This window comes from Doryrhamphus excisus, chromosome 2 (genome assembly GCF_030265055.1).
Source record: "Doryrhamphus excisus isolate RoL2022-K1 chromosome 2, RoL_Dexc_1.0, whole genome shotgun sequence".
Lineage (NCBI taxonomy): Eukaryota > Metazoa > Chordata > Actinopteri > Syngnathiformes > Syngnathidae > Doryrhamphus > Doryrhamphus excisus.
Window position 1 is genome coordinate 6,279,295 of NC_080467.1, and position 27,980 is coordinate 6,307,274.

Sequence of the window (27,980 nt, forward strand, 5' to 3'; positions counted from 1 at the left end):
GACTTTATTTTGGATACTGACCGGAAGTGGCACACAGTTTTTCTTTGGGGGGGGGGGGTGTAATTGGTGCGTCGGTCCGTACTGGTGTAGTCCGTTAAAAGTCTCTCCGGGTCTCTGCGGACTCACGGAGGACTGTCTGGTGCTGCAGGACAAGAACGATGGACGAAACCTGAACTTTTATTTCGGGAGGGAAGCGGAGGAAGGCAACTTTGTTTCGGTAAGAGCCTGGGGGATGGACGAGCTAACCGCTAACTTATGCCGTCCTCGTCTGGAGTCCTTACCGGGACAGTCGCTGAACAGTCGTGGATGTGGAGAAGAGACAAGAGGGACAAAAGAGACACGTTGATTTGTCCACCTTTTTTTGTCTTTCCATTGTCCCCGCTACGCGCGCCTCGTTACCATGGAGATCATCAGCCCGCTAGACCCCTGACGCAGATCATTGACTAGTTTATTGTTTAGTATTGACTATTATTATTATTATTTATCAGTGCTACATTATTATGGCTATTTTGTTGTCATTGTTATTAGTACAAGTTTGTTTTCATGGCTATTTTATTATTTCCTAGCGATAGTTTGTCATAACTATTTGTTATTATTGTCATTATTTAATAGTGCTAGCTTGTTATCGTGACTATTTGTTATTATTACCATTATTTATCAGTGCTAGTTTGTTATCATAACTATTTGTTTTTATGACCATTATTTATTAGTGCTAGTTTGCTATTAGAACTATTTGTTATTATTACCATTATTTATTAGTGCTAGTTTGTCATTATAACTATTTGTTATTATGACCATTATTTATTAGTGCTAGTTTTTTATGGTAACTATTTGTTATTATGAACATTATTTATTAGTGCTAGTTTGTTATTATAACTATTTGTTATTATGACCATTATTAATGCTAGTTTGTTATCATAACTATTTGTTATTATGACCATTATTTATTAGTGCTAGTGTGTTATTATAACTATTTGTTATTATGACCATTATTTATTAGTGCTAGTTTGTTGTCATGACTATGATTAGTATGATTTATTTGTGGTCTTTTATTATTGTTATTGCTAACAGTACTACTATTAGTATTACTTAGTGGTAGTAGTTTGCTGTGATGGAGTAATGATATATTATTATGATGTTGGTTTATGAAGAAGTGATGATTGGTAAAGTGGTTTGTTATGATGGCTAAGGTTTATTTTCTTAACCTTGCAGTGGTTGTTTCTTATAAGGTTACTTTTTATTAGTGGTAGTTTCTCATGGTAGTTTCTTTTTTAAAAATATTGGGAGGGGGTTGGTACATTAGTTTTAAAAGACAGTTATGTAATATTGATTGTGGTACTTGATTCTGATGCCAAGTTGGTATTTCAGTGTTTACAGCAGATGAGAGATGAGAGTGAAAAGAAAAGATGGATGGACATATTGGGAGAGTGTTTGACAGCAAATGACATCTGTTGCGTAATAATCTCATGTTGGATCATCCCCTATAATCTCATGTTATCACACACACGCTCTTTTGTACCTCATGGTGTGGCAGCGTGATGCGTTGGGATGGAGGAGGCGGAGCCAAGCCACTACGTCGCTCAGCTGAAGGCTGAGTTTGACAGCTGCGACACGACATCCACGGGCTTCCTGGACCGAGAGGAGGTGACGGCGCTGTGCAGGAAGTTGCAGCTGGACGCTCACCTGCCGCTGCTGTTGGACTCGCTGCTGGGAGGAGGAGGCACCTACGCCAGGGTGAGTCTCACTGTCAGCCCCTAGTGGATGAAAGGCAGAGTTTCCCACAGGGCTGCAATCTACCTGAGGTGTTTGGGTTGCCAAGGAGGGGTGTAGATAATTTGACATCAAGACACAAAAACTCAGACTCAGCATTTTGTGAGCAAATCAAGTCGGAACTTCCCCTTAGCTCACTTGTAAACAAACATTTGCTTTGTGAGGAAGACATCTAATTTAGAAAAGTTTCACGTGGGGGGGGGGGACCCATCGAGTGCACCCACCTGTAACACCAGCACCGCGACATCTGAAAAGTTCCAAAGGTTTGCCAGAGACCTCCGTGGCGTCATTGCGGCTGCTCGGAGCAAGTGCCCGAATACAATGCACCTTGCTGGGTCACAGCAAGCGAGTAGCTCCCCTCTATACTCTGGTTCTCCTGGTAGTAGTGATACTCTAGTAGTGATGTCATCATACTTGATGAGGACAAATCAACAGTCCTTCTTACCTCCAGGGGTGCATGTACATTTAAAAAGGACATCTCAAAATACATTACAAATTTACAAATAAATGAAATTGACGTCACCTGTACTGTTGCCATGCAGGTCAACTTTGAGGAGTTTAAAGACAACTTTGTGGACATCCTGTCCCGCTCCCTGGACGTCAGCACGTCGGAGGACGACAGCAGCTACCTGGAGCCAGGTATGGGGCCGGACCAGATGAACGCTAATTAGCGTTTGGGTCATGTTTGTTGATAGTGTGTGCCTTTGTAGTTGTCCCAGAAGAGGTGAAGCCAAAGTTTGTGAAGGGTGAAAAGCGTTACGGTCGACGCTCGCGGCCAGACGTTGCGTTGAGATGTCACTCGGATGCGTCGCCACTGTCCGATGCCCATACCGTGAACTCGTCACCATCTGGTGTCCGCAGGCCTAAAGTACGCCGATCTACGTCTCTGGACAGCGTGGAGGTAGGGAAACACGCTCTGACATTCAGTACCTGCTGGGGGTGGGGGTGCTGTTGGGAGTTGTGGGGCTTTGTTCAGGAAGTGGGATCATGAGGAATGTGACTGCTGGCAGCTGCTGGTTCAGATCCGAGATGTCTGCCTGCCTCCTTCTACGTTGTTGCATTCCAGCTTTTTTTCCTGGCACTATTCCTCTTTTAGAAACGCTGCTGATCCCTTTGGCCTTCACTGCCAAGGACGGCCCTTCTGATCTTTTTGGCTTGGATTTGTGCTACCAGATCAGATCCATTTGGGTCCTTCCCTCTTTTGATTCTTCGTCATTAGCATTCAGGCTTGCAATGTTGTGGAAGCCAAGGTGTCCGTGGTGCGTCGGCTATGGAGGGAATAACAGTACAGCCGTCCTCGCCATATCAGCCTTCGATTATCGCTCCCTCGCTATATGGCAGTTTTTCGACTAATGAATAAATGATGGCTGTGTGGCGGTAGACTAGGGTCGATTATTAGTCACCATGTATTGGTGCCACCAGGTGGTGGTAATGGCACTAAACATTGGGACATTACCTCACCTTACATTGGCTAATGATGTGTGGTACCACTGAGTTCATTTCTGATACCGAGTACAATTCTGGTTGGTATCGATACTGATCCAATACTGATACTTTACTGTGCAAATCACCTAAAGTAATTTAAAAAGCTGAATAGTTAAATTTATTATTAACCTAAATCATCATTGAAACAAACAAATAATTAATTACTTATTGATATTGAGGTTATTTACAGTATAGCCAAGGTAATATACAACAACAGAAAAACAGGACAAAATAATATAAAATATTTGAAATGGTATTTTCATTCATTCATTTTCTACCACTTATCCTCACGAGGGTCGCGGGGGTGCTGGAGCCTATCCCAGCTGTCTTCGGGCGAGAGGCGGGGTACACCCTGGACTGGTGGCCAGCCAATCACAGGGCACATATAGACAAACAACCATTCACACTCACATTCATACCTATGGACAATTTGGAGTGGCCAATTAACCTAGCATGTTTTTGGAATGTGGGAGGAAACCGGAGTACCCGGAGAAAACCCACGCAGGCACGGGGAGAACATGCAAACTCCACACAGAGATGGCCGAGGGTGGGATTGAGCCCTTGTCTCCTAGCTGTGAGGTCTGCACGCTAACCACTCGACTGCCGTGCAGCTGAAATGGTATTTTAAATAATAAAAAAAAAGCAAATGAGTAAAATAATAAAACTATTTCAGTCAATGTTATTAAGAATGGTAATATGACAATAGCTCGGTCATCCTTTCAACCTTGTTGAAGAGCTGGTATCGGAAGTATCGATATTCCAGTATCGATCCACACACTGCATGAAGTCAGCCGTGGCATGTCCCGCATGGTAGAGTGAAAAAAGTCCTCCTCCCTTCCCGTGTAGGAGTGGTGCGTTTTTGGCTTCCTACGTTTAGAAGAAATAAATTAGAGGCTAAGTGGTTAGCTTGCTAGCTGGGCTCGAGTGTAAACAATGACGAAAAGGAGTGTTAAGGTGACTGTAGAAGTGTTATTGTATGTGTACAGGACTATAATGATGTTAAAAAACCCTTTTAGAAAGTCAAACCGTTTATGAACATGTTAACATTGTCGAGTGGTTAGTGCGCAGACCTCACAGCTAGGAGAACAGGGTTCAATTCCACCCTTGGCCATCTCTGTGTGGAGTTTGCATGTTCTCCCCGTGCATGCGTGGCTTTTCTCCGGGTACTCCGGTTTCCTCCCACATTCCAAAAACATGCTAGGTTAATTGGCCACTCCAAATTGTCCATAGGTATGAATGTGAGTGTGAATGGTTGTTTGTCTATATGTGCCCTGTGATTGGCTGGCCACCAGTCCAGGGTGTACCCCGCCTCTCGCCCGAAGACAGCTGGGATAGGCTCCCAGCGGTAGAAAATGAATGAATGAATGAACATTGAATACCGCGGAAATTGGAACCAATGAACCGCTATGGAGGGGCTGTACACATAACTTCCTGTTTGTCAGGAACCATCTCTGCTCAGACACCACCCTGAGGAGAAAGCTTGTTTAAATTCCTTCCCTGGATGCAAGGTCATGTCCCCAGTATGGAATATGTTCTATATAATGTTGTAGCAAATAACTTGATGACTTAACTTAACTTGACTTAAATGCCTCGGGGCATCTTTTTTCCCACAGATGCCACAGCTGCTGCTTGTTTTATGCTAAGCTCTTTGGCGTGACACACACACACACACACAGCAGCCATGTGATGCGGCTGAGCACCCTCATGTCAAAGGCAAACTTGTCCTGACAGGGACACAAAGCATCCACACTGTGATTCCAGCGTCCGTCCAACAGGCGGACGCACACGGCGTGATTGATGTGTTGTCTTTGCAGAGCCTGAAGTCTGATGACGAGCCAGGAAGTCCCAAGGATGTCACCCAGACACCCTTTCAGTCTAAAGGTACACGGGACAACAGGAGTAGTGATGTGAGGAACAGCGCCACCCGCAGAGTTTGCCTGCTAACGTGTTGTCTTGCGCTGCGGCTTCAGGACAGGAGGAGCCGCTGACGCCGGCGGGCCAGGAATTGGAGCACGGAGTTGGTCTTAGAGAATTCCGGAATGCCCTGCGCTGCTCCGGCCCCGTGTCCTGCTCAACACCTCTACGTCTCATGGTGAGACACACGATGAAAGCATGTTTCTCCCCAAACTAGCTTCAAAGGGCTTTACTCATTCATTCATTCATTCATTTTCTACCGCTTATCCTCACAAGGGTCGCGGGGGATGCTGGAGCCTATCCCAGCTGTCTTCGGGCCAGAGGCGGGGTATACCCTGGACTGGTGGCCAGCCAATCACAGGGCACATATAGACAAACAACCATTCACACTCACATTCATACCTATGGACAATTTGGAGTGGCCAATTAACCTAGCATGTTTTTGGAATGTGGGAGGAAACCGGAGTACCCGGAGAAAACCCACGCATACACGGGGAGAACATGCAAACTCCACACAGAGATGGCAGAGGGTGGAATTGAACCCTGGTCTCGTAGCTGTGAGGTCTGCGCCGCTAACCACTAGACCGCCGTGCGGCTTTACTCATTTTACAAAAAATAATGGAACTGTTCAAACTAGCTGCTCTTACCTCGCCATCGCCCCTCCTACTTCCATGTGCCCTGTGATTGGCTGGCGACCAGTCCAGGGTGTACCCCGCCTCTCGCCCAAAGACAGCTGGGATAGGATCCAGCACCCCCTGCGACCCTCATGAGGAAAAAGCGATAGAAAATGAATGAATGAATAATGGAACTGTTCCAACTAGCTGCTCCTACCTCGCCATCGCCCCTCCTACTTCCATGTGGCTCGATGATGGAAATGTGGGAGCATCCAATCAGGTGATTAGCCAGCAGCTGTCAGTCACTTGGCCAATCAGGTGGGCGGGGCTTGGCCATGTGCTGCAGGTGAACGTGCTCAAACAGACGTCACAATGTTGTGCAGGTCCGATTTGATGGCGGGCTGCGTTTTTTTAACGTGGGCCAGGACAGCGAGGACGGGCTCTTTCTCCGCTCAGGTGACGTGCGTCATGGAGACATTTAGCCTCCATGTTAGGCTAGTACCCTCGGGTCAGGTGACCTGCTGTTTGATGGGACAAAGTTCTTAGTCTGCCACGTGGTGTCCCACGGTTTGACTAATCCAGATTAAACCGGGCGCCATTACGAGTCTGCTTCTGGCCTCGGCTGACGCTGTGCTGTGCTCCACATGCAGCCTCAGGAGGCCTTTGAGGGCCGCCCGCCACGCTCCACCTCGCCATCCCTGCTGACGGCCACGCTGGGTCCCAGAGTCCTCAGCCAGCTGGACGACGGCTCAGGATGCGCCAGCCCCGAGCGAGTGGTCACCCTCTGGACAGAGGAGGGCATCCGGAACAGCCGGGACATCCTGCAGGTCAGATCCGTGGTCTTTGCTCTGGGTTTTGTCTTGAGTTCTTGAACGGGTATGAATATTTCACGAGGTTGGAATATTTTCAAGTGTTGGTCCTGGTTGCAGATGTTGGACTTCTCTCTGGAGGAGCGTCTGAGTCTGGCCGAGCTGACGTTGGCGCTGGATAACGAGCTGCTGGTCAGCGGTAACGGCATCCACCAGGCGGCGCTCATCTCCTACAAGAATGAGATCCAGCACTTGCAGTAGGGATCTAGTCTGAACTCTTCTACTCTGATGGCCACAAGGACAATGGATGGGGTCTTTGTTGCGTGATTGCAGGGGGGCGGCGGAGCAGGCGTGCAAGGAGCGGGACAAGGCGAAGGCCGACCTGGACCTGGTTGACAGCAGGAACCTGCAGCTGGTCCGGGAGGCGGATGACCGCCATGCCAGCATGGAGACGCTCAACCAGAGCAGGATCAGGTGATGCACAACTTTTTTTTTCTTTTTTTTTGTGACGCTAACAAGCAGCTCTGTGATTGGCAGAGACCTGGAGCAGGACTTCCGTGACAGGCTGGCGGCGCTGCGGAGTCAAACGGAGCAGGAGAGCGATGCCATGCTGCAGCAGCTGGAGCGAGAATGCGGCCTTCTGCGTGAACAGCTACGCCTGCTGAAGGTGCAGGAGGCGGGGCTACAGGAAGAGCTCGACAGTGCCACACAGGTGCGTGCAGGTCACACGGCGCCCGTCCGTCCTTCCGGCGGCACAGTTCACTCCATGTGCTGTTGTGTTTTAGGAGAACCGACGTCTGGAGGAGGAGCTTGCTGACGTCAAGAGCAGACTGACTGAAGTGGAAGGCTCAGCGGGGCGCCTGCAGAGAGACTTGGAGCAGCTGCTGCAGGACAAGGTAACACGACCAGTTGCCGCCATCTGCTGGACAAAGACGGCCACTCGGGTGAATGTGTGCTGGTGTCAGGTGACTGGTCAGCGATGAAAGATTGATGAGGAGCTTCCTGCTGGCCACCGATGGATGACTTCTAATTCCAACTACTCTCTTTTGGGTTTGATTGACAGTTGGGCAGCTTTGAGGCTGGGGGCGCAGGGCCGAACCCTGAAGAGCGACTGTGTGAGCTCATCAAGGAGTACGAGCAACGGTGCAGAGTAAGAGGACTTCTTTATTTTCACACCTCAGCCGCAGTCCTGGCATCGGGTCGCATTTCCATGATGACGAGTTCATTCAAAGAGCCGACTGAAAGGTGGTTGTGACCTGCTCAGGAGCTACAGGACAAAAATGACGAGCTGAGCTCCGAGCTGGAGCTGATTAAAGGTCAAAGGAGTGACAGGAAGTCCGGACGCACCGCCGCACTCAAGACGCCTGCCGCCACACTGAGCTGGAACGAACCGCTCTGTGCCAGCGAGTCAGACTCTGGTGAGGTCACCTTTTCATTGTTTACCTTCATCCTCATCCTCAGGATACTAGAAACAAACCTGACAGCAGGTGGCGCCACGTCATGATTCTCAGCTTGGGTTGTCCTCTGCACTGCTGTCACACTTTGAAAGGTTGGCTTGAAATCCAACAAAGGATGCCAGGTTCCTGCTGAGCCTGTCGGACAGGAGACACACACACACACACACACACAATGTCAGAGTTGATCATGTCTGCCGGTGAGTGCTTCAGTTGTTGTCTTAATCAGCAATGTTTGTTTTCATTTTCTGTTTATTTTCTCTCCAGACGATTCTGAGATGAAGCGTCGATCGTCTCCACCTCTGCGGTCCAAAATGGATCCAGTCGATACGAGTGAGTTTGTATGTGCTTTCCAAACAGATACCAATAACTTTCTGATTCTAAAGGTGGATATGATACAATAACTGATTATCATTTATGTATTATCAGATGTAACTATAGTTTGTGCACACCTGGAGGTAAGGACTGGAACAAATTATTGTTGATTGATTTGATAGATTTGTCCAAATCCAATGTCACGACATTACTACTAGCACATCACTACTACCAGGAGAACCAGAGTATAGAGGTGGAGGGAGCCACATGCTGTGGCCCAGCAAGGTGCACTGTGTTCGGACACATGCTCCGAACAGCTAATATGGAGGTCAAGAGAACCAGAGTATAAAGTTTTTAATGTTATTAGTATGATGTCGGCCTGATAATTATGGTGCACACCTACTTTTTAGTTTTTAGCAGGCTGAAAGAACATTTAATTCACTAAGTAATGAACGGATGAGCGCCCCCTGCTGTCTGTAGATACACTAGTCACTGTTTTACCAGCGTGAAACTCTCACAATAAAAGTCCCAGCTAACAACGTGACCTCAAGAACCTTCAAGCTACACGCATGAAACGTTGACATGATGGGAGTGAAAAATCCCCTTTTGAAGGAGTGCATGGCAACATGGCTCCCATCGGTCCTATTCTGCTCAAGAATTCACACTTGACTGTGTTCCTTTTGCTTGGCAGGCGTCAGTATTCACACTGAACTTGCTGTGGAGCAACTGAAGCACAAACACAACCAGGAAGTGCAGCAACTCAACATCCAGCTGGAGACGCAGGTACCAAAATAATACTCACACCACAAGGAGACGGGACGACTTGCTCTCTTCTCACTCCTCCGCAGGTCAACTACTATGAGCGCACTCTGGACAGGATAAGGCAGAGCATGGAGGTGGAACGGAAGGACATCGCTCAGGCCTTTAAGGTGAACGCCACACAAGCCCGCCTTGTCATGTGACATGTCACGTGACTTTTCCTGTGATGCCGCAGCTGGAGATCAACGAGCTGGAGGAGCAGAAGATGGAGGCGGAGCAGCAAGCCCGGCAGCTGAAGGAAGCGCTGGACAAACTGCAGAACCAGATCCAACACGGAGGATGGTCTTCTGAGCAGGAGCGCAGGTGAGGAAGCGCTGTCGTCACCGTTTTGTGTGCAGCTCACAGCCAGGTTGTGACTTTTCTTCCCAGGGTGCAACGGGAGCGGGCCGACTTGGAGCAGAACTTTGCCAGAGAGATTGGAAACCTGGTCCAGAGGCTGAGTGCTGAAAAGGACCAGCTGGAGGCGGAGCTAAAGCTGAAGATGGACCAGGAAGTGTTGCGGGTCAGGTGGGTGATATCATCATTGTTGCGTTGACCTGCTTGTTCATTGGTTATATCACAGGTCATATGACACATGTTTACAAAAAGGCATGAGCACCTCGTAAGAGCAGAAGATGAGCTCTTAGTGTTCAGGAAGTGCGTAACAGGAAGTGTGCCGTTGCAAGCAGGGAGGAGGCGGAGCTTCAGCTCTCCCACGTGAAGCTACATCACGCCGAGGGTCAGCGTCGCCTCCTCCACCAGCTCCACCTGGAGCGCCAGCGACAGAGAGTCCAGAGGGGACCAGAGGAGCGTCTCCTGAGGGAGCAGGTCTGCAGTCTGCAGGGGGAGGTGCAGACCTGCAGGCTGCAGCTCAGCCAGTCTGAGGACAGCATGGGGGCGTTCCATGGTCGCTGTGGTCAGTTGGAGGAGGAGCTCCGGGTCTGTGGCCAGAGGTGCCGTGAGCTGGAAGAGAACATTTCAGCGGTTTCTGTGGATGAAAACGTCCTCCAGCAGCAGCAGCAGGAGGAGGAGGAGGTAGTGGACTCTGTGAAGACGGACCACTCCAGGTTGATCCGAGATCTGAAGGAGCAAGCCACGCAGGTGGACTGTCTGCAGGAAGCTCTGAAGCGGGAACAGACCCAAGTCCTGCAGCTTCAGGAAGAGGTGGTCCGTTTGAGCCAGGAGAAGCATGTCTACAGCCGCATGGCCGAGCAGCTCTCCACTCAGATCGTACAGATGGAGGAGGAGATGTCCGCTCTGCAAAGTCTCACTTCCAGGGTCCAGTCTGACCTGCTCCCAGACAGGCAAGATGATCTCAAATCCAGTGTCGTTGAGCAGCTGAGCGAGCAACTGGAGTCCAAGACCGGGGAGCTGGTCCTGGTCAGAGGCCAGAACCTGCAGCTGCAGTTGGCCGTGCTGGACTCCCAGACCCAACTGAGGACGGCTGAGGATGCCTTTGAGCAGGAGAAGAAGAAGATGAGGCAGCAGCTGACTGAGATGGAGCACTTGGTCCTGGTCCTGGAGCAGGTGATGGACCCGGCCAGCCCACAAAGGTTTGTGGAGCATGAGACCGCAGCTCCAAGGTCCGCGTCTAACCCTCCACGGGCCGCCGAAATGCTCCGATGACTAACTGCCGCGGTCATGTGATCACGAAGGTAGAAGTTGCTGATGGACCGACTCTAACGCCATCACTAACCCAATGACCTCGCATGGGCTTGCTTTCCGCCATTTTCTACTAAGCACACACTTTGTACATGGAAATGACACGCGTGTGTCTGCAGGACGCGCCTCGAAGAAGTCGTCTCGGATAACAGCGCCCTGCATGAGCGTGTGAGCGTCCTGCAGCAGGAAGTTGAGAAGCTGGAGGACGACGTCGCCAGCAAGAGGTGAGCGTCACCCTCACCTTCACATGACCTCTGACCCCCACCAGCCTGACCACATGGTCCTCAGGTCCAAGTTGGAGGAGATGCAGCACAAAGACGAGCGGAGCAGGCAGGAGGCAGCACGGTTGCATGAGGAGGTGAGAACAGACGCCATGCTCCAGACAGCCCGAAACTCTGACCTCTGACCTCTTGTGACGGCGGCAGAACTCGGGCTACCGACAGGAAGTTCTGAGTCTGAGCAGCAGGAACTTGCAGCTGAGCAATGACAATGGCGAGCTGAGCATGCGTCTTCGTGCCGAGCAGGAGCGCCTCGCCGTCGTCTCCAAGCAACAGGAAGAGGGCGGAGCCATGGTGAGAGGGATATTTCAAAATAAAGGTTTGAGACCAATGAATGACTCGGCGTTCCCTTTGCTCTCAGATGCGGCATGTGCAAGAAGAGGCCGAGCAGCAGCAGTCAGCATGGAGGCATAAGAGACTACAGCTGGAGGAGGAGCTTAGCTCCTGCAGGCACAAGGTAGGAGGAGCCTGTGACATCGCCGCTTGGTGTGGCCGTGGCCTCTCAACTGTCACAGCACATGAAGTCCAATATGATGATGTAACGCGCTACAACTTCTCCCAACCTTCTTTGGGATCTCAGCTGTCGCAGCTGGAGGCGGAGCTTAGAGTGGCAGCTGACGAGCAACAGAAGATGGAGGCGGAGCTTAGCATGAAGGTACTGAAAAACACGTCGCATGTGCATGTTGTCACTTGCGTTTAATGTTTCCTTCCTGTTCAGGTGAATAAGCTCCAGCAGGAGGCGCTCTCCTTGCAGGAAGAGGCGGAGCGCCTTCGCTCTCAGCTCCACGTTGTCACTCAGGAGAACCTTGGCCACGCCCAGGAAGTCTCCGCCCTGCACCGGAAGCTGCAAGATGCTCAAAGAAAGGTGAGAAGCGTGCTGTGATTAGTTGTTGCCGCCCATTAAGGCACGACGCCCCCTCATTCTGTTGTTGCCTCTGATGGCGCTGAGCAGACCGAGGAGGCGGAGGCTGGTGCCAGGAAGCTGATGGAGGAGGAGCAGCAAGAGAAGCAGAGGCAGCACCTCCAGCAGCAGGTCGTCATGAAGTCTACAGTAGAAGGGGTGAAAGGTCATCATAATCATTGTCCATATTCCACAGACTGTACAGCAGCTGATCCAGGACCAGCAGAGCTTGAAGAGCCAACTGAAGCAGATGAAGCTTGCCAAGACGCAGGCTGAGGGTCAGGTGAGGGCACGTCTTCATCATCATCGTCACAATCATGGTTGCATGGTCCACTGCATCTGACTCTATCTCCATGTAGGCGGATGCTGCGCTTGGTCTCGTGCAGCAGGAGGGGGCGGGGCATAGGGAGCGGGCGGAGCAGCTGCTGGCTCAGCTGCGGGAGGAGCAGAGGCGGACTCATCGGCTGGAGGAGGAGCTTAAGCTTCAAGCAGAGCACAGCTCCTCCCACGTCAGCCTGAAGCAGGTGGCTAGCTTAGCAACATCCTAACAGACTAGCACTAAAATCACTGTTTATGAACACGGCCGCTTGTGCGTGTTGCCTTCAGGAGCAGTACGAGAAAGCTATGGCGGCCCTGCAGCTCAGGACGGAGGAGCTGGAGAGCAAACTGAAGGGCGTGCGCACGGTCCTGCAGGAGAAAGTCCAGCAGCTTAAAGAGCAGGTCAGTCTTCTTGCAGGTCCTCGTTGCAGCTCCTGGAACCTCCTGACTTCCGTGGGCTCTTGTGAACAGATGGCCAAGAACGTCAAGTCCAGCGTGATGCTGAAGGATCTGTATGTGGAGAACTCGCAGCTCATGAAGGCGCTGCAGGTCAGCGAGCAGCATCAGAAAAGCGTAGAGAAGAAGAACTTCCAGCTGGAGGAGAAGGTCGGCGCCCTCAACAAGCTGCTGAGGGAGATCGTGCCAGCGTCCCTCGCCACGTAGCTGCTTAAGAACATGCCATCTTCTAGAAACAGTGTTATGTCAATTTGATATGTTTTAATGTCAACTTGAGACTGGTCTGTTTGGGTCCTGGTGATAGTCAGAGTGACACCTCCTAGTGCTGCAACCAGCTCTGACACTCACCTGGAATTATGGTAATGGTAATTATGTCCCATTAAATGATCTTTTTAGCAGTCTATGCCGTTTGCCTATTCGAATGCTAAGCTCATTCACGACACTGTGAGCATTCTTTCTGAAAAAGAAGAAGTCTTCAGGACACCACGTGCTCCAGGACACCTTGCCGTATCAGGTGCTCGCATTTCCATCGCGGCAGGAAGTGCTGTGGACAGAACCAGGCTGTGTTATTTCCTGTCGGAGAAGCTAGAAGAGCCTTTTGAAGAAGGGCTGACCTGACTGTTCTTCTTCAGGAGGATCACGGTGCCGTCGTCGATCTCCAGCTCACCGTGGTCCTTCACACACCTTACCTGTATGAAAAGTTACCAACTCGATTAATGGCCGTGAATCTTGGCGCCGTTATCTCAAGAAGAACAAAGAAGGACAAGTGCTTCACCTCGATGTAAAGACTCTTCGGAGGCTTCATGTCCTGAGTGATGTCCAGCCCGCCGCCGCCTCCCAAAGAGCGCATGAAGGCTGCCAGAGACTTCTTGTAGCACGCGAACCACTGCAGCTGCACACAATCGACATGACGCTCAAGTACAGCAACGGCAAACGCTCACACAGGAAGTGGCACTCACCTCCTCGGCACTCATGTGGAAGCGCACATTAGCGGGAAGCACGCTGCCGTACTCCCAACGCAGGGCCCGGATCCTCAGCAAGCGGTCGTACCTGAGGAGAGAGGGGTGTCACGTGACCCGAGAGTGTCCACGGAGGCGAACGTGTGCATGTTGCTTACAGGTAGGCTGTGACGCAGCGCTGGTTCCGCAGCAGGCAGCAGTGACGTAGCCTGATGGAGGGAATCAAATCTGCCCGGTGGTCACTTTTGGTCTCATTCCTAGGAGATTAAGATCACCTGATCAATCACACATTGTGGGGGTCGGGGGGGAGTGAGGGGCACGTACACGTCGCTCTGGTTGTGGTCGTACAGAGCCTCCATCTCCTGCAGCACCTGGCGGACGCCATCCTCCTGCACAAAATCATTTTCCACCTTTGACATCAAATACGTCCATGGCAGCCCAACAATAACCAATCATGTGGCGCACGAGTCCAACTGCTTTACACTCTAATGCAGACCTATTGTTCATTATTTCATATAATTTTCACTTTAGTTGTTCACCATCAAACAAAATTATAGGTAAAAAAAAAATCATAATTTTAAACAAATATTTTCACATTGTCACTATGGGATGTAGTGTGTAGAATTTTGGAGAAAAAACTGTATTGAATCAATTTTGGAATAAAGCTGTGACATAAAAAAAGGGGCAAAGGGCTCTGAATAATTTCCGGATGCACTTTATGTACACAATTTTAAATATTACTATATTAAAAAAGTTAGAATATTCGTAATAAAAAATGTTACACTGTAATTGACAGTGAAACATAACTTCTGATAAAATGAAATGCATTTAGCAAAGATTATTTTTGTATGATTTTTTACTCAATATTTAAATATATATTTAATGTTAAAATATTTTACATTATAAAAATAGTTTTCAAAATATTTCTTTTAAATTGTCATTTAAAAAGAGTTGTCAAAATTGACAAATTGAGCAAGAAAAATATTTTTTTAACCTAATATAAACAGTTACATTTTTTATAAACATAAAAACGTCTTATTTACGTGTGAGGCATACCCATGAAAGATATCAAAAACAATGTACATTTCTTGTCGGTTGACCTTTAAAACAGCCTATGGTATTATATATTTTGTAGCTTTTGCCTTGACTCTGTGTTAAAGCAAAGGCAGTATTTTCCGGTATAAAATCTGCTCTAACTTATTCAATATTTAGGGTAGAGAAGTGGAGCCATGCTTTATCGGATAGCTTTAATTAGACTTGACTAATACATTTTGCAACATTACTACTATGGGGATGTGATTTCATGTTTAAAGGGCTGTATTAATGGCAACGGGTTTTCTATGCAGTAAGAACAAAAATACTCAATGTATTATTATTAAAATCAATTAATGCTTTGAGCTTTTACCAACGTTTGGGGTTGTAGTTGTCAACAATGACACTCTTCCTTTAAAATACACCTTGACTAAGAATTCTGCACGTAAGCGTCAAACTTCGTCGACGATCGTCAGTATCTTCAAAATACTTTGTTACTCACATTAAATGCAGGAAGTTGGCCGTCGTTCATCCGCTGAAGTTCTCGGATCAACTCGACGGCTTTCTCACAGAACATCCCTAATAACAAACAGCGGTCCAAAAATGAGAACAAATTAACTCAGGAAGAAAAGGAAGAGGACGCTTGACTTTGGCGCCAAGGGCGACTTCCTGTGTTGTGACCACATGATGTTACGGTGCCCGCTTTAAGACAAACTTAAGGTCTGCTTCACCCTCAGCGCTTTCGTATTAATGTGTACAAACACTATCCGACGAGGATACATTTTTTCTCGTCATTCGTGAAAAATACGTTATTTGATAGAAACAAACCAGATTCGTGGCTGCTGGCGAACTTGTACTTGACAACCACCATGAAGGACTTATTATTTAGCTTAGCTGTCGCTTTAAGAGCCTCAGTGCTAACAGTGCGGACCATGCTAACAGTTTGACTGAAGCTTCGTCGCCATGGCAACTGAGCAACTACAAAACAGTATGTAAATCTTGACAATGTAAAGCATTTAAGTACTTTTAAAAACATGACTATGTAACATGTCGGACTGAATCTTAATGTTGTGATATAATATAAGAGAACATAACATAGCATACAGGCTGTGCAGTAAGTAGTTGTTTCTATTAAAAATGGGCCTGCTAAGCAGAATGCCAACTATGCACTGGTGTACCGCCAATCACAGGTTAGGCACTGACTCGGACTTACTAGCAGTAATGTAAGTCAGGCTTCTTCTTTCTCTTTGGGCTTTTCCCATCACGGGTCACCACAGCAAACCAATCTCCACCATCCAACCCTGACTTCCGCATCTGTCTCTATAACACAAACTACCCTCATGTCCTCCTTCACGACATCCATAAACCTCCTCTTTGGTCTTCCTCTACGCCTCCTACCTGGCAGCATCCTACCAATATATTCACTATCTCTCCTCTGGACATGTCCCAACCATCTCAGTCAGGCCTCTCTGGCTTTATCTCCAAGACCTTTAACATGTAATGTCCCTCTGATGTACTCCTTCCTGATCCTATCCATCCTGGTCACTCCCAATGAGAACCTCATCTCTGCTACTTCCAGTTCTGCTTCATGTCTTTTCCTCAGTGGCACTCTTAAAGGTCACCCTATGTTCCTCTCTCTTCTGGAAGAAAGTATTCACTACAGTCAACCTTGGCAATGTCAACCACCATCGGTCCTTCTGCGTTCCTCTCCTGAATACTAAACCTGCCCATCACCTCTTCTTCATCTCTTTCCTGCACAAACATGTCCATTCAAGTCTGCCCCAATGACAACTCGTTCCTAATCCTATCCATCCTGGTCACTCCCAATGAGAACCGCATCTCTGCTACTTCCAGTTCTGCTTCCTGTCTTTTCCTCAGTGGCACTCTTATAGGTCACCCTATGTTCCTCTCTCTTCTGGAAGAAAGTATTCACTACAGCCAACCTTGGCAGGGTCAACCACCATCTGTCCTTCTGGTTCCTCTCCTGAATACCAAACCTGCCCATCACCTCTTCTTCATCTGTATTTCCTGCACCAACATGTGCATTCAAGTCTGCCCCAATGACAACTCGTTCCTGATCCTATGCATCACTTCATCAAGGTCCAGACACAATTTCAGTTTTTCCTCCAACTCCCATCCTACTTGTGGGGTATACCCACTAACAACATTGAACAACACACCTTCAAGTTCTAGCTTCAGACTCATCACGCTATCTGACACTCTTTTTTTTTTTTACCTCCAGGACATTATTAACCAACTCATCATACTCCATTTTTCTTCCCATCTTCACTATGATAGAACAACTTGAACCTTGCTCCTAAACTTCTAGCCTTGATACCTTTCAACCTGGTCTCCTGGACACACAGTATGTCTACCTTCCTCCTCTGCAAAAACAATTGAGTTGTTGTTGTGTTCTTGTGTTGCTTTACGCAGCTCGTGTGTTGTAATGATTAGCTGTGGTGTATCTTACACTGGAACATGAGTACATGGTATCACTTTCAGTGGAAAGGCACCGGCAGCATGCATAAGTTATTGATTTGTGATATTTATAGAGCAAATATCTGCTGCTTATTTAGCTAGTAAAATAGTTTCTGGTTCGTTTTCATTGTTTGATATTAAAATAAACGGAACGATCCTGAAGGCATCGTCACAGCCTTGGTGGTTGTGTGGTAATCGCGGTTGCTCTGACGCTCCCTCGGGACAGTGGATGCAGCACGGTGCGGTCACATGGCTGTAACCTGGGTTCTGATTGGCTGCTGATCAGTCGCTCGCTGCGGTCCTCAGCGGGGGACTCGGCAGCACGCTCCCCCGGCTTTATGAAGCTCCGTCAGCCGGCGGCGACCAGTCCGCAGCGCCACCTCGCCGGTCGCTTTCCACTCGGAGACGTTTGATGGTGGTCTTTTAGCAATGCGGAAGCGGAAAACGTCGACGACTGCGGACCACGAGAGAGAGAGCCCAGTCGAGGCGGATGTGAGGCAGACAGGCTCTGAGGGGGTTGATGGGCTTGGTGGGCCCGATCGGCAGCACAGCATGAAGCCTTTCAGGAGGTCAGACGCTTTGAATCTATCACGTTATGTTGGAGTTTTTATTTGTACTCGTAAAGCTCGTATTACCGCGTCAAGGTCGTAGTTGAGAGCGTAACAGCAATCAGAGCTGACTGTTGTCAATTTTAATCCAAGCTGCGCCTGGACCTGGCTGGACCTGTTTCAACTTTGTCGTCTGACTGGTTGGACCTGCTGTGTCTTCTCCTTGTGTCACTTCCTGTTTGGAAGTGAAGTGCTCAGCAGGGCATCCAGCCTGGACTGGCTTGGTGTTCTGGACTGCGACAAGCCCACTAGTCCTCAAAGTCCTCTTTGAGTCTAAGCTCTTCTATTCTAGTCAGCCGGGTGTCCGTGACGCCACTAAGCTCCCGCCTGACAAGATACTTCCTCTCTTGGTGGTCATGTGATGACCCTCTTCAACTTTGATCTCGATGACATTGTTGTGTGGCGGCTTTCATTCCGGAACATTCCGTGACGTTCTCGTCTTTCGCCGCCGTCAAGGATGGGTGTGATGTCCAAGTTGAGGAGGGTGGCATCGTGGCTGCTGGTGGTCTACATCTGCATCCCCTTCATCGTCAAGCTATGTCCGTCCATCCAGGCCAAACTCATCTTCCTCAACTTTGGTGAGTCACGTGACTGTCGTGATGGTGACATCCTGAAAGTTGTGGTGGTGGTGAAAATGTGACCTTTGACCCCACCCCCTCTCCATCTTAGTGAAGATTCCCTTCTTTGTGGACCTGAAACGACCTTCAGACGTGGGACTGAATTACACACACAACTTCTACCTGGAGCCTGAAGGGGGACTCAAGATCGGAGTGTGGTCAGTCATCATGTCACCACCAGATGGGACCCTCGTTTATATCGCTTAATTGGTTCCCAGACCGTGTTTAATGAATTTCCACCATATAGGAGCCAATGTCAATTAATTGAATACTTTCAAACCTACAGTTCTTAACATTATTAGAGCCCTGTAGACCTGAAATAACACCCCTATAGTCCCCTTTCCAGTCCTATTAATCATTGTTTACACCACATTGCAACTTAAAGGGGACCTATGATGCTTTTCCACTTCTCTGACCTATACATGTAGTTAGAATGTTGGATTCTGGTGTTAAACCATGCCAACGTTTCAGATCATGATGTTTGCCCATTCGGAAGTGAGCCCTGAAAAAAGTTCGAGATGGCTCAAAACGCTCTGTTTCAGAAGGTGTTGCAAAACTGTTCCTTTGTGATGTCACAGTGGAGCATGCTTCCTTATGGGCATGGCTGTTGGCCACATACGCTCTGTCCAACTAACCATTTACCACACCAGTCATCACAAGCTAACATGGAGAGAAAAACATCAATGTTATGGTATTGTTTCAGTGAGATTGAAAAATAAGTGTGTGAGAAAGCACAAATCCACATAAAGACAGCTGGAATAGGTGCATATTCTGGAAGATCTAGAAAGTTTTCTGTGCTGGTTATTGTGTGTAGCTGCTCTACAGGAGTCCACAACTCACTACAAAGGGTCGGAAAATGAGCATAATAGGCCCCCTTTAAGAAGCCAAAATTTACCACTTCCACATGGCATGGGAGGAGAACGCCCCCCCCCCCCACACACACACACACACACACACACTATCATGTCGTACATGCCATGGCTGAATTCATGACTTCATGCAGTTTTAAGGTAATACCTTCAAATGTAGGATAATGTCTCAATTTTTTGTCATTCCTGCCGCCTAGTGGCCAGAATACTACCCAACACGTATTTCTGTATGTTTTGACTATTAGTAGACCAGAGTGGGGGTGCTGGAGCCTATCCCAGCTGTCTTCTGGCGAGAGGCGGGGTACACCCTGGACTGGTGGCCAGCCAATCACAGGGCACATACAGTGAAGAAAATAAGTATTTGAACACCCTGCTATTTTGCTATTTCTCCCACTTAGAAATCATGGAGGGGTCTGAAATTTTCATCGTAGGTGCATGTCCACTGTGAGAGAGATAAACTAAAAAGAAAAATCCAGAAATCACAATGCATGATTTTTTAACAATTTATTTGTGTGATACAGCTGCAAATAAGTATTTGAACACCTGTGTATCATCTAGAATTCTGACCCTGAAAGACCTGTTAGTCTGCCCATTAGAAGTCCACCTGCACTCCATGTATCATCCTGAATCAGATGCACCTGTTTGAGGTCGTTAGCTGCATAAAGACACCTGTCCACCCCATACAATCAGTAAGACTTTAACTTGTAACATGGCGAAGACCAAAGAGCTGTCCAAAGACACCAGAGACAAAATTGTACACCTCCACAAGGCTGGAAAGGGCTACGGAGCAATTACCAAGCAGCTTGGTGAAAAAAGGTCCACTGTTGGAGCTATCATTAGAAAATGGAAGAAGCTAAACATGACGGTCAATCTCAATCGGAGTGGAGCCCCATGCAAGATATCACCTCGTGGGGTCTCAATGATTCTAAGAAAGGTGAGGAATCAGCCCAGAACTACACGACAGGACTTGGTCAATGACCTGAAAAGAGCTGGGACCACCGTTTCCAAGGTTACTGTAGGTAATACACTAAGACGTCATGATGTGAAATCATGCATGGCACGAAAGGTTCCCCTGCTTAAACCAGCACATGTCAAGGCCCGTCCTAAGTTTGCATATGACCATTTGGATGATACAGAGGAGTCATGGGAGAAAGTTTTATGGTCAGATGAGACCAAAATAGAACTTTTTGGTCATAATTCCAATAAGCGTGTTTGGAGGAAGAAGAATGAAGAGTACAATCCGAAGAACACCATCCCTACTGTGAAGCATGGGGGTGGTAGCATCATGCTTTGGGGGTGTTTTTCTGCACATGGGACAGGACGAGTGCACTGCATTAAAGAGAGGATGACTGGGGCCGTGTATTGTGAGATTTTGGGGAACAACCTCCTTCCCTCTGTCAGAGCATTGAAGATGGGTCGTGGCTGGGTCTTCCAACACGACAACGACCCGAAGCACACAGCCAGGAAAACCAAGGAGTGGCTCCGTAAGAAGCATATCAAGGTTCTAGCATGGCCCAGCCAGTCTCCAGACCTGAACCCAATCGAAAATCTTTGGAGGGAGCTCAAACTCCGTGTTTCTCAGCGACAGCCCAGAAACCTGACTGATCTAGAGAAGATCTGTGTGGAGGAGTGGGCCAAGATCCCTCCTGCAGTGTGTGCAAACCTGGTGAAAAACTACAGGAAACGTTTGACCTCTGTAATAGCAAACAAAGGCTACTGTACCAAATATTAACATTCATTTTCTCAGGTGTTCAAATACTTATTAGCAGCTGTATCACACAAATAAATTGTTAAAAAAATCATGCATTGTGATTTCTGGATTTTTCTTTTTAGTTTATCTCTCTCACAGTGGACATGCACCTACGATGAAAATTTCAGACCCCTCCATGATTTCTAAGTGGGAGAAATAGCAAAATAGCAGGGTGTTCAAATACTTATTTTCTTCACTGTATAGACAAACAACCATTCACACTCACATTCATACCTATGGACAATTTGGAGTCGCCAATTAACCTAGCATGTTTTTTCGAATGTGGGAAGAAACTGGAGTATCCGAAGAAAACCCACGCGCGCACGGGGCGAACATGCAAACTCCACACAGAGAGATGGCCGAGGGTGGAATTGAACCCTGTGGAATTGAACCCTGTGAACCCTGTGAATTGAGACCTGTGAGGTCTGCGCGCTAACCACTCGACCGCCGTGCAGCCCCCAATTATTAATTTCCGAAAAAGCGCAAAGTAGTGCACATGTATATATTCCATATATTAAGTATTATGGTGTGTATTTTGAAGTCATTGTTGAGTATGTCCAGCCTTGAGGGACACCCTGTATTAAACAACACTGTGTGTGTGTCAGGCACACAGTTCCTGCTGACATGTGGCGAGACGCTGAGGACAAACCGGGAGACTGGTTTGACTCCACGCTTGGCTCCGCCCACCCAGCCATCCTCTATCTCCATGGAAACGCAGGGACCAGGTGACTAGCTCACATGCAAACACACACACAACCAACTGTTGGCCATCTTGTTTTCATGACTGTGTGTGCGCAGAGGAGGCGACCACAGAGTTCAGCTGTACAAGGTAACACCTGACCTTTCACCTCCTCACATGAGGTGACAGCTGACCCAGCAAGGGGGCGTCGGCGTACCTGAATCATACCACCTGTCTTCTTTCAGGTCCTCAGTTCGTTAGGCTATCACGTGGTGACGTTTGATTACCGGGGTGAGAGACACACTTTATCAACGCATCTACACCTTCATATTGACCACGTGTGTGTGTGTGTGTGTAGGCTGGGGGGATTCAGACGGGTCGCCCTCGGAGATCGGAATGACATCAGACGCCCTCTTCATGTATGATTGGCTGAAAGAGAGGCGGAACAAACGGCCACTATACATTTGGGGACACTCGCTGGGCACTGGGTAATACTGCACTTGAACGCAACACGCTGTCTGGAGCCCACTATGTTTACATGTTTTTTTTTTGTAGGGTGGCCACAAACTTGGTTAGACGGCTGTGTGACAGAGGTAACACACACATACACACACACAATCACACACACACACAATCACACACACACACACATGCTGTGGTCACGCCACACCTAAGAAGACCCATCTTCTTCCAGGAAGTCCTCCTGACGCTTTGATCCTGGAGAGCCCGTTCACCAACATACGTGAGGAGGCCCGCAGTCACCCCTTCTCTATGGTAACGCCCCCATCTGCTGATGGCAGGAAGTCACATAACCACCTTATCTAATTGCTTTTTCAGACCGTTACCAACGAGACCGATATGGTACTGATTACTTTTTTATGTCTGATTAAATTTTTTAATCAGGTTAATCACATTTTTTTTGAACAAATTAATCACCATTAACTAATTCTGAAATGTGCCAATTTTACTGTATTTTTTGATATAAAGATAAATGCTGATATATATAATTATGTATTAAGAGCTCCAAATGAACTGACTATGCCCATCAAGCTAAAATCCATGAGTCTAATCCTTAGTCTCTTGGATAGTAGTAGAACATTTCCCACTTTAAACTGCTATTATGAGCAATGATCAGTGAACAGGGATCACATAGTTTCAAGTCATTTCAGCATACTTCAAATGATCATTTAAAATAATTTGATAATAGTATTTGAAATGGTTGTATGTTGAAAATAGTTAGCGATGAAGGCATACTGTAAAGGAGAGAAAATCATCAGTTGGACCCAAAGTTAGTGATGGGAGTATATTCACCCCCCTAATGTCCATAAATGGTCAGGTCCCTGTCTCCACCATTTAGCTCATCTACTCTTATCTCTCACCCAACGCAGCTATCAACATCATCATCATCATTTACAGTGGGTCTTGAACACAACTCCACCTCCCCCTTCATTAGAAGTGTATTTTTCCTGCTGCGTTTCGACATTTCCGCGCCCCCCCCCCCCCCCCCCCCCCCCCATCACCATAGCGGTGCTTTGACCACTCGTGCTACACGCACCGTATGTTGTCTTGGGTTGTCCTTTCCTGCCATCCAGAGCACAGTGAACTTCTGTGTCACTGCAGGCAGCCATGGTGCCGCGAAAGAAGCCGTACGCTTGAATCTCACTCAACTGCTTAAGATTTAGGAAGTGAGCGATAAGAATATCCAATTCATGTTTTGCTTGTTTACATACATGTGCGGGTTATTAAGCCGTTTTTGTGATGTTAGGGGTGTGCCTGTTACGTCTTGGCTTTGGCATTGTGACACGACCCCAGTACGCAGGGAGCAGGAGACCCAAGTGCAGATAAAAAGTCTATTAATAGAAATGGCTGATATACAGCAGCAGGACACGAGCGAAGATGGTTGGAGTAGCGTGGGGAGCGACAACAAACTAGGGTGCACGCACCTGAACTCAATAGGAGGGGAACACAAATAGCAACAGGTGCGAGTGAAAAGGGAAAAGCAAAGCAGGCAGACAAAACAGGAAATGTTACCAAAATAAGAGCATAAAATAGGAACTAAGGCATAGAAGCGGAAACTAACTAAACTGTCACATAGGCTAACTTGCAGATCGTGACAGTGCCTGAATGCATCTGGCGTTCTTGTACGGAGAATGTGACAGAAAAGCAGTAGAGACGCGGGATGGCGATACATACAGTATACATTGTACTGCGGTGTGTGTTAATGTCAAGTTCTAAAACAGTGTCAGGCTCTGGAACTGAGGACGCTCCACTGTGCTATGACGACATACCCGTCGGAACCGAGGTCTGCTTGCTCTGTTGCGCATGCGTTAATTATGCTATCAAATTGACTGTAATTAATTAAATAAATGAGTCACCACCGTTTTGACAACCCTATGTTTTTATATCTACTTTTGACATTTACATGAATTTCGACACACCTGAGAAGGACAGGAGCAAATGAGGATTTGACAAACTGTACTCATCCAATATGATGATATTACTACATTGTAATATGATGACATTACTACCACCACATCACTACTACCAGGAGAACCAGAGTATAGAGGGGATGAGCCACCTGCTGTAGCCCAGCAAGGTGCACTGTATTCGGGCACGCTCAGAGCAGTCGGTGTGAGGCCACGGACGTCTCACTTTTCAAATGCCGCAGTGCTGTCAATGCGCTGTCAATGTTTGTAAGGGAGCTCAGGGCGTTATGACAGGGCGCTAATGTCACAGGCTGGAGGCAAAAGGAGCGCTTGATTCGCTTGCCTCATTGGAGCGTTTTTTTTTTAAATGGTCAGTTGTGGAAGGTATTTTGAATGTTTGGTTTTCTTGGTAAGAAGTCATAAATCCCTGACATCCTGCACGCCAAATCACCTTTGTTGCTCTTTCAGGTGTACAGACACCTGCCTGGCTTTGATTGGTTCTTCCTGGACACCATCAGCGCCAACAACATCCGCTTCGCCAGCGATGACAAGTGAGTTGCCTTTGACCTTCCAAGATGTCATAGGCTCAGAGGGAGCAGCGGCCTCAAGTGGATATGAGAGGAAGTACAGCTGTGTGTGTTTGTGTGCAGCGTCAATCACATCTCCTGTCCCGTGTTGATCCTGCACGCCGAGGACGACGCCGTGGTTCCGTTCCACCTTGGCAAGAAGGTAGGCGGGGCTGGTGGGGCGTCACTGACAGCCGATTAGATGAGCTCAGGTCACATGTTCGCCGATTGTCGCGCAGCTATACAATATGGCGGCCCAATCCAAGAGCCTGAGCGGTCACAGGGTCCAGTTTGTTCCGTTCTCCTCGTCGCTGGCCTACAAGCACAAGTTCATCTACAGGAGCCCCCAGCTGCCTCACATCCTCAGGTAGGACCCGAACCACCACTTGGCCACCATCTCCGTCACTTCCTGTTTGACTTATGTCTATTTTTGTGTGTTGCAGCGATTTCCTCGGCACGGCTCATCCCAACGCACAGTGACCGCACGCGCACATGTTGCTTGCTTGCATTGGCACCCTAGCCACGCCCACCAAGAGTCAAGAATCCCTTTAGCATCTTTTTACTTTATTTTCTTCCGTCAATGTTTGCTTGTGTTAGACTGTTACAACTTGAATATAAATTAAACATTTCTTGTTTTAACTTTGCCTTGCCGTTGAGTCCCCCAACCTTTTTTTTTTTGCGGCTTTACACAATTTAGACTCGGTGCTGCACTGCCACCTAGCGCCATTTTGCGGTCACTGCACGATCAGTGAAATAGAACTAGAAATAACTTAATACAAGACTAAACAACTCAGACTACTGGAAGGCTAGAAAACCAATGTTCAAATTAGCCACACCATCACTAACGTCGGGTATATTTTACCCGAGATAATATCCAGCAAAAGTACAACATTAAAAGTACAAAAACCTGGCTCTGGGAAGTTGGGATGTTGTTCTTTGGTCCTCCCGTTCCTGGGACACATGGGCCTTGTCTGGTGAGGACAGTCTTCCTGGGAGAGACAAAAAAAAAAAGTCATTTTTTTGGACTATATTGATTTCCTTGGAAATGACCAACTAAAAGTGAAAGTGTTTATTCGTAGCCATGACAGACCCTGTCTTGTACAGACAGGGTAGCATTTCCTCACCCTACCGGGGCCCAAAGGGACACTTGGTTTACACAGCATCTATGCTGACGTCGGTCCTGAACAGGACCCCCAACAGTACCAAGGCTGTGTTGCTGGTCTTGGCTGATATGATACCCTTGCATGACCTTCGACTCGCTAAAACAGAGGCGCCTTTTTTTCCATTGCTGGTGAATACTGCATTATTTCTCATGGGCTATACATGTAATTACTCACTGGATAGATGATTTGTAGTCATAGTTTATAGTTAATAACTATTTATTTTGAGGCACTTGAATGATTTACTTACACGATTACTGAATCCCAAAACACTTCTGAACTCTACATAGTAACACTGCTTCTATGAAACCGTCTATAACACATACTAATCATGTTGAAATATTCTTCCGAAATCTCACACTAATCTTGTTGTAGTGCTCTATTAAATGAAGTTATGTTATATGCTGTCAACTCTACATAGTAGTATAATAATATTTAGGGGACTGAGATGGCCATTCCACAACGTCGTACTTATTCCTCTGCATTCCTCTCCTCAGAGTGGAACCTGACAACTGAAATCTCTGAGCTAGCTTTGGATCCTTCCCCTAGACCAGAGGTAGGGAACCTATGGCTCGGGAGCCAGGTAGGGCTCTTTTGATCTGGCTCTCAAGCGTTTCTTACCACAATAAAAAATTATTTTTGCTAACATTTTAAAGTAAACATCACAGAAATGACTGTTAAAAATAATCAACAACTTTCTTATGCATTTTAATCCGTCCATCTCTTTTCTACTGCAATACGGCCGACCATATCCATCTTTCCTGATGATATTTTCCAGGTCAAACACCAAAACTCGATTATTACTGGGTAATGCGGTAGTCTACCTCGGTCATTGAGATGTCAACATGTAAATGCAAACTTTCCTCCTTTAGTCAAATAGTCACCTAGCTAAAGCTGCAGAACCAAGCCTTCTGACGAAGATGGCCAAAAGAATGAAATATGTGTATGGAGTACGGTGCAAAACCATGCAGCAGCAGAAGTTGCATTAATGGCAACAAGTATTTGATTTATTATTGGACACTGCGCTGCTCATGAAAGTGTGCTGGCCACACCCCATTGGCGTGGGTTGTGTGCCTGGTCTACGTAATTAGAGCCCATTATATATTTAAAACTGTTGGTCTTACATAAAAATGCACACATTTTATTGCATTCAATGTTTAATATACATTGATATACATTTTGATATTACATTTTATACATTATACATTTTAAAATATCTGGCCTTCATGGCTCTCTTAGCCAAAAAGGTTCCCGACCCCTGCCCTAGACCATGATGTTGAACAATCTTTGCTCTCAAGTCACGTGACAGTTGTTTTGAGGCTACCATGGTGCTACTCTTCATAGAAGATGCAACTTGCCACTGGCCGCCTTAAATACCCTTTCTATGATTGGCTTCATTTGTGTATGAGTTTACCAATCTAATGTTATGTTCCAATAATTCGTATTTTTGCTCCAATGTATCTATTTCTTAAATATAGAAATGTTAAAATGTCAAAGTTGTGCAATGAAATGAAAAGACTGGTAGGGTGTAGCTAGAATAATAAATCAGTGCTGTCACTTTGAGCCCCAAAATATCCCTAAGGACCCCAGAAAAGTCGCCAGACTTGTCGCTAGTCACTTTTGGGACAATATGTTGTCAAAGGGGGTTGAAATGTCACCATAACTACCGGCAAAATCGCCAAGTTAGCGAGTTTAGTGGGTTAGCGACGCAGAATACCCACTATGTCTGCTCCACTGTCCTGTTTATTTACACACGTGATAAAGTTTTATAAGTCTAGATTTTTTTTAAAAAAATCACACATACCTTTGTTTTTGGGGAACTTGAAAAATTGTAAACCCGGTCTTTTGGACTAGGCTGAGCAAGTGTGCCGAGGACATGTTTACAATGGAATGCTTCTGGAGTCTGCTCACCATCATGGCGACCAAAACCCGCGTAGGGGATAATACGGAAGTGGATGACGAATCACTTCCGGGTTGTCAATTGTTTGGCTTTGTGAATGTCACGCTGTTCCTCGCTCTCCGGTGAGCGAATAAAGTTGTTTTAAAACATATTTACTGATGA

At 47.3% G+C, this 27,980-nt stretch overlaps 4 protein-coding genes across 5 annotated transcripts; 3 read left to right on the forward strand and 1 right to left on the reverse strand.

The window, feature by feature from the left end:
* The first annotated feature begins 57 nt into the window (after positions 1-57).
* Positions 58-14,390, forward strand: ninl (ninein-like). Its single transcript, XM_058059180.1, has 29 exons — positions 58-217; positions 1,535-1,734; positions 2,313-2,409; positions 2,481-2,671; positions 5,070-5,136; positions 5,226-5,347; positions 6,434-6,610; positions 6,713-6,849; positions 6,926-7,066; positions 7,130-7,304; positions 7,378-7,488; positions 7,656-7,742; positions 7,857-8,010; positions 8,314-8,379; positions 9,053-9,144; positions 9,210-9,290; positions 9,356-9,483; positions 9,550-9,687; positions 10,941-11,045; positions 11,110-11,179; positions 11,247-11,393; positions 11,461-11,556; positions 11,680-11,754; positions 11,818-11,964; positions 12,052-12,132; positions 12,197-12,283; positions 12,360-12,524; positions 12,607-12,720; positions 12,790-14,390. The coding sequence occupies exons 2-29, from the start codon at positions 1,549-1,551 to the stop codon at positions 12,979-12,981; spliced, it is 3,429 nt and encodes a 1,142-aa protein (XP_057915163.1). The 5' UTR covers positions 58-217; positions 1,535-1,548; the 3' UTR covers positions 12,982-14,390.
* On the forward strand, positions 9,698-10,896 carry LOC131108440 (myosin-10-like). Its single transcript, XM_058059388.1, has one exon. It carries the CDS (start codon positions 10,051-10,053, stop codon positions 10,783-10,785), a length of 735 nt encoding a protein of 244 aa, XP_057915371.1. The 5' UTR covers positions 9,698-10,050; the 3' UTR covers positions 10,786-10,896.
* gins1 (GINS complex subunit 1 (Psf1 homolog)) lies at positions 13,036-27,980 on the reverse strand. 2 transcript variants are annotated; one of them, XM_058059397.1, is made up of 9 exons: positions 27,723-27,980; positions 25,666-25,747; positions 15,268-15,344; positions 14,058-14,122; positions 13,892-13,990; positions 13,734-13,824; positions 13,550-13,666; positions 13,389-13,463; positions 13,036-13,318 (listed from the first exon to the last, which is right to left on the reverse strand). In XM_058059397.1, exons 2-9 carry the CDS (start codon positions 25,718-25,720, stop codon positions 13,250-13,252), a joined length of 648 nt encoding a protein of 215 aa, XP_057915380.1. In that variant the 5' UTR covers positions 25,721-25,747; positions 27,723-27,980; the 3' UTR covers positions 13,036-13,249. The 2 variants fall into 2 exon arrangements, with proteins under 2 accessions (XP_057915380.1, XP_057915388.1); XM_058059405.1 differs by lacking the exons at positions 25,666-25,747; positions 27,723-27,980 and adding an exon at positions 17,504-18,583.
* Positions 17,527-25,402, forward strand: abhd12 (abhydrolase domain containing 12, lysophospholipase). The gene is made up of 13 exons (XM_058059299.1): positions 17,527-17,812; positions 18,308-18,429; positions 18,521-18,626; positions 21,693-21,812; positions 21,886-21,916; positions 22,012-22,057; positions 22,125-22,254; positions 22,322-22,359; positions 22,461-22,540; positions 24,661-24,743; positions 24,843-24,921; positions 24,998-25,125; positions 25,202-25,402. The coding sequence occupies exons 1-13, from the start codon at positions 17,673-17,675 to the stop codon at positions 25,236-25,238; spliced, it is 1,140 nt and encodes a 379-aa protein (XP_057915282.1). The 5' UTR covers positions 17,527-17,672; the 3' UTR covers positions 25,239-25,402.

Excerpts from the sequence above, each read along its gene's own strand:
- ninl (XM_058059180.1), top strand. The coding sequence starts at position 1,549 with ATGGAGGAGGCGGAGCCAAGCCACTACGTCGCTCAGCTGAAGGCTGAG. Across the intron at positions 6,611-6,712 it reads ACAGCCGGGACATCCTGCAG|ATGTTGGACTTCTCTCTGGA; the intron begins GTCAGATCCGTG and ends TCCTGGTTGCAG. Across the intron at positions 6,850-6,925 it reads AATGAGATCCAGCACTTGCA|GGGGGCGGCGGAGCAGGCGT; the intron begins GTAGGGATCTAG and ends GCGTGATTGCAG.
- LOC131108440 (XM_058059388.1), top strand. The coding sequence starts at position 10,051 with ATGGGGGCGTTCCATGGTCGCTGTGGTCAGTTGGAGGAGGAGCTCCGG.
- abhd12 (XM_058059299.1), top strand. The coding sequence starts at position 17,673 with ATGCGGAAGCGGAAAACGTCGACGACTGCGGACCACGAGAGAGAGAGC. Across the intron at positions 22,255-22,321 it reads GGACACTCGCTGGGCACTGG|GGTGGCCACAAACTTGGTTA; the intron begins GTAATACTGCAC and ends TTTTTTTTGTAG. Across the intron at positions 22,360-22,460 it reads TAGACGGCTGTGTGACAGAG|GAAGTCCTCCTGACGCTTTG; the intron begins GTAACACACACA and ends ATCTTCTTCCAG.
- gins1 (XM_058059397.1), bottom strand. The coding sequence starts at position 25,720 with ATGTGTCCCAGGAACGGGAGGACCAAAGAACAACATCCCAACTTCCCA. Across the intron at positions 13,991-14,057 it reads GACCACAACCAGAGCGACGT|GAATGAGACCAAAAGTGACC; the intron begins GTACGTGCCCCT and ends TTAATCTCCTAG. Across the intron at positions 13,319-13,388 it reads TCCTGAAGAAGAACAGTCAG|CACTTCCTGCCGCGATGGAA; the intron begins GTCAGCCCTTCT and ends TTCTGTCCACAG.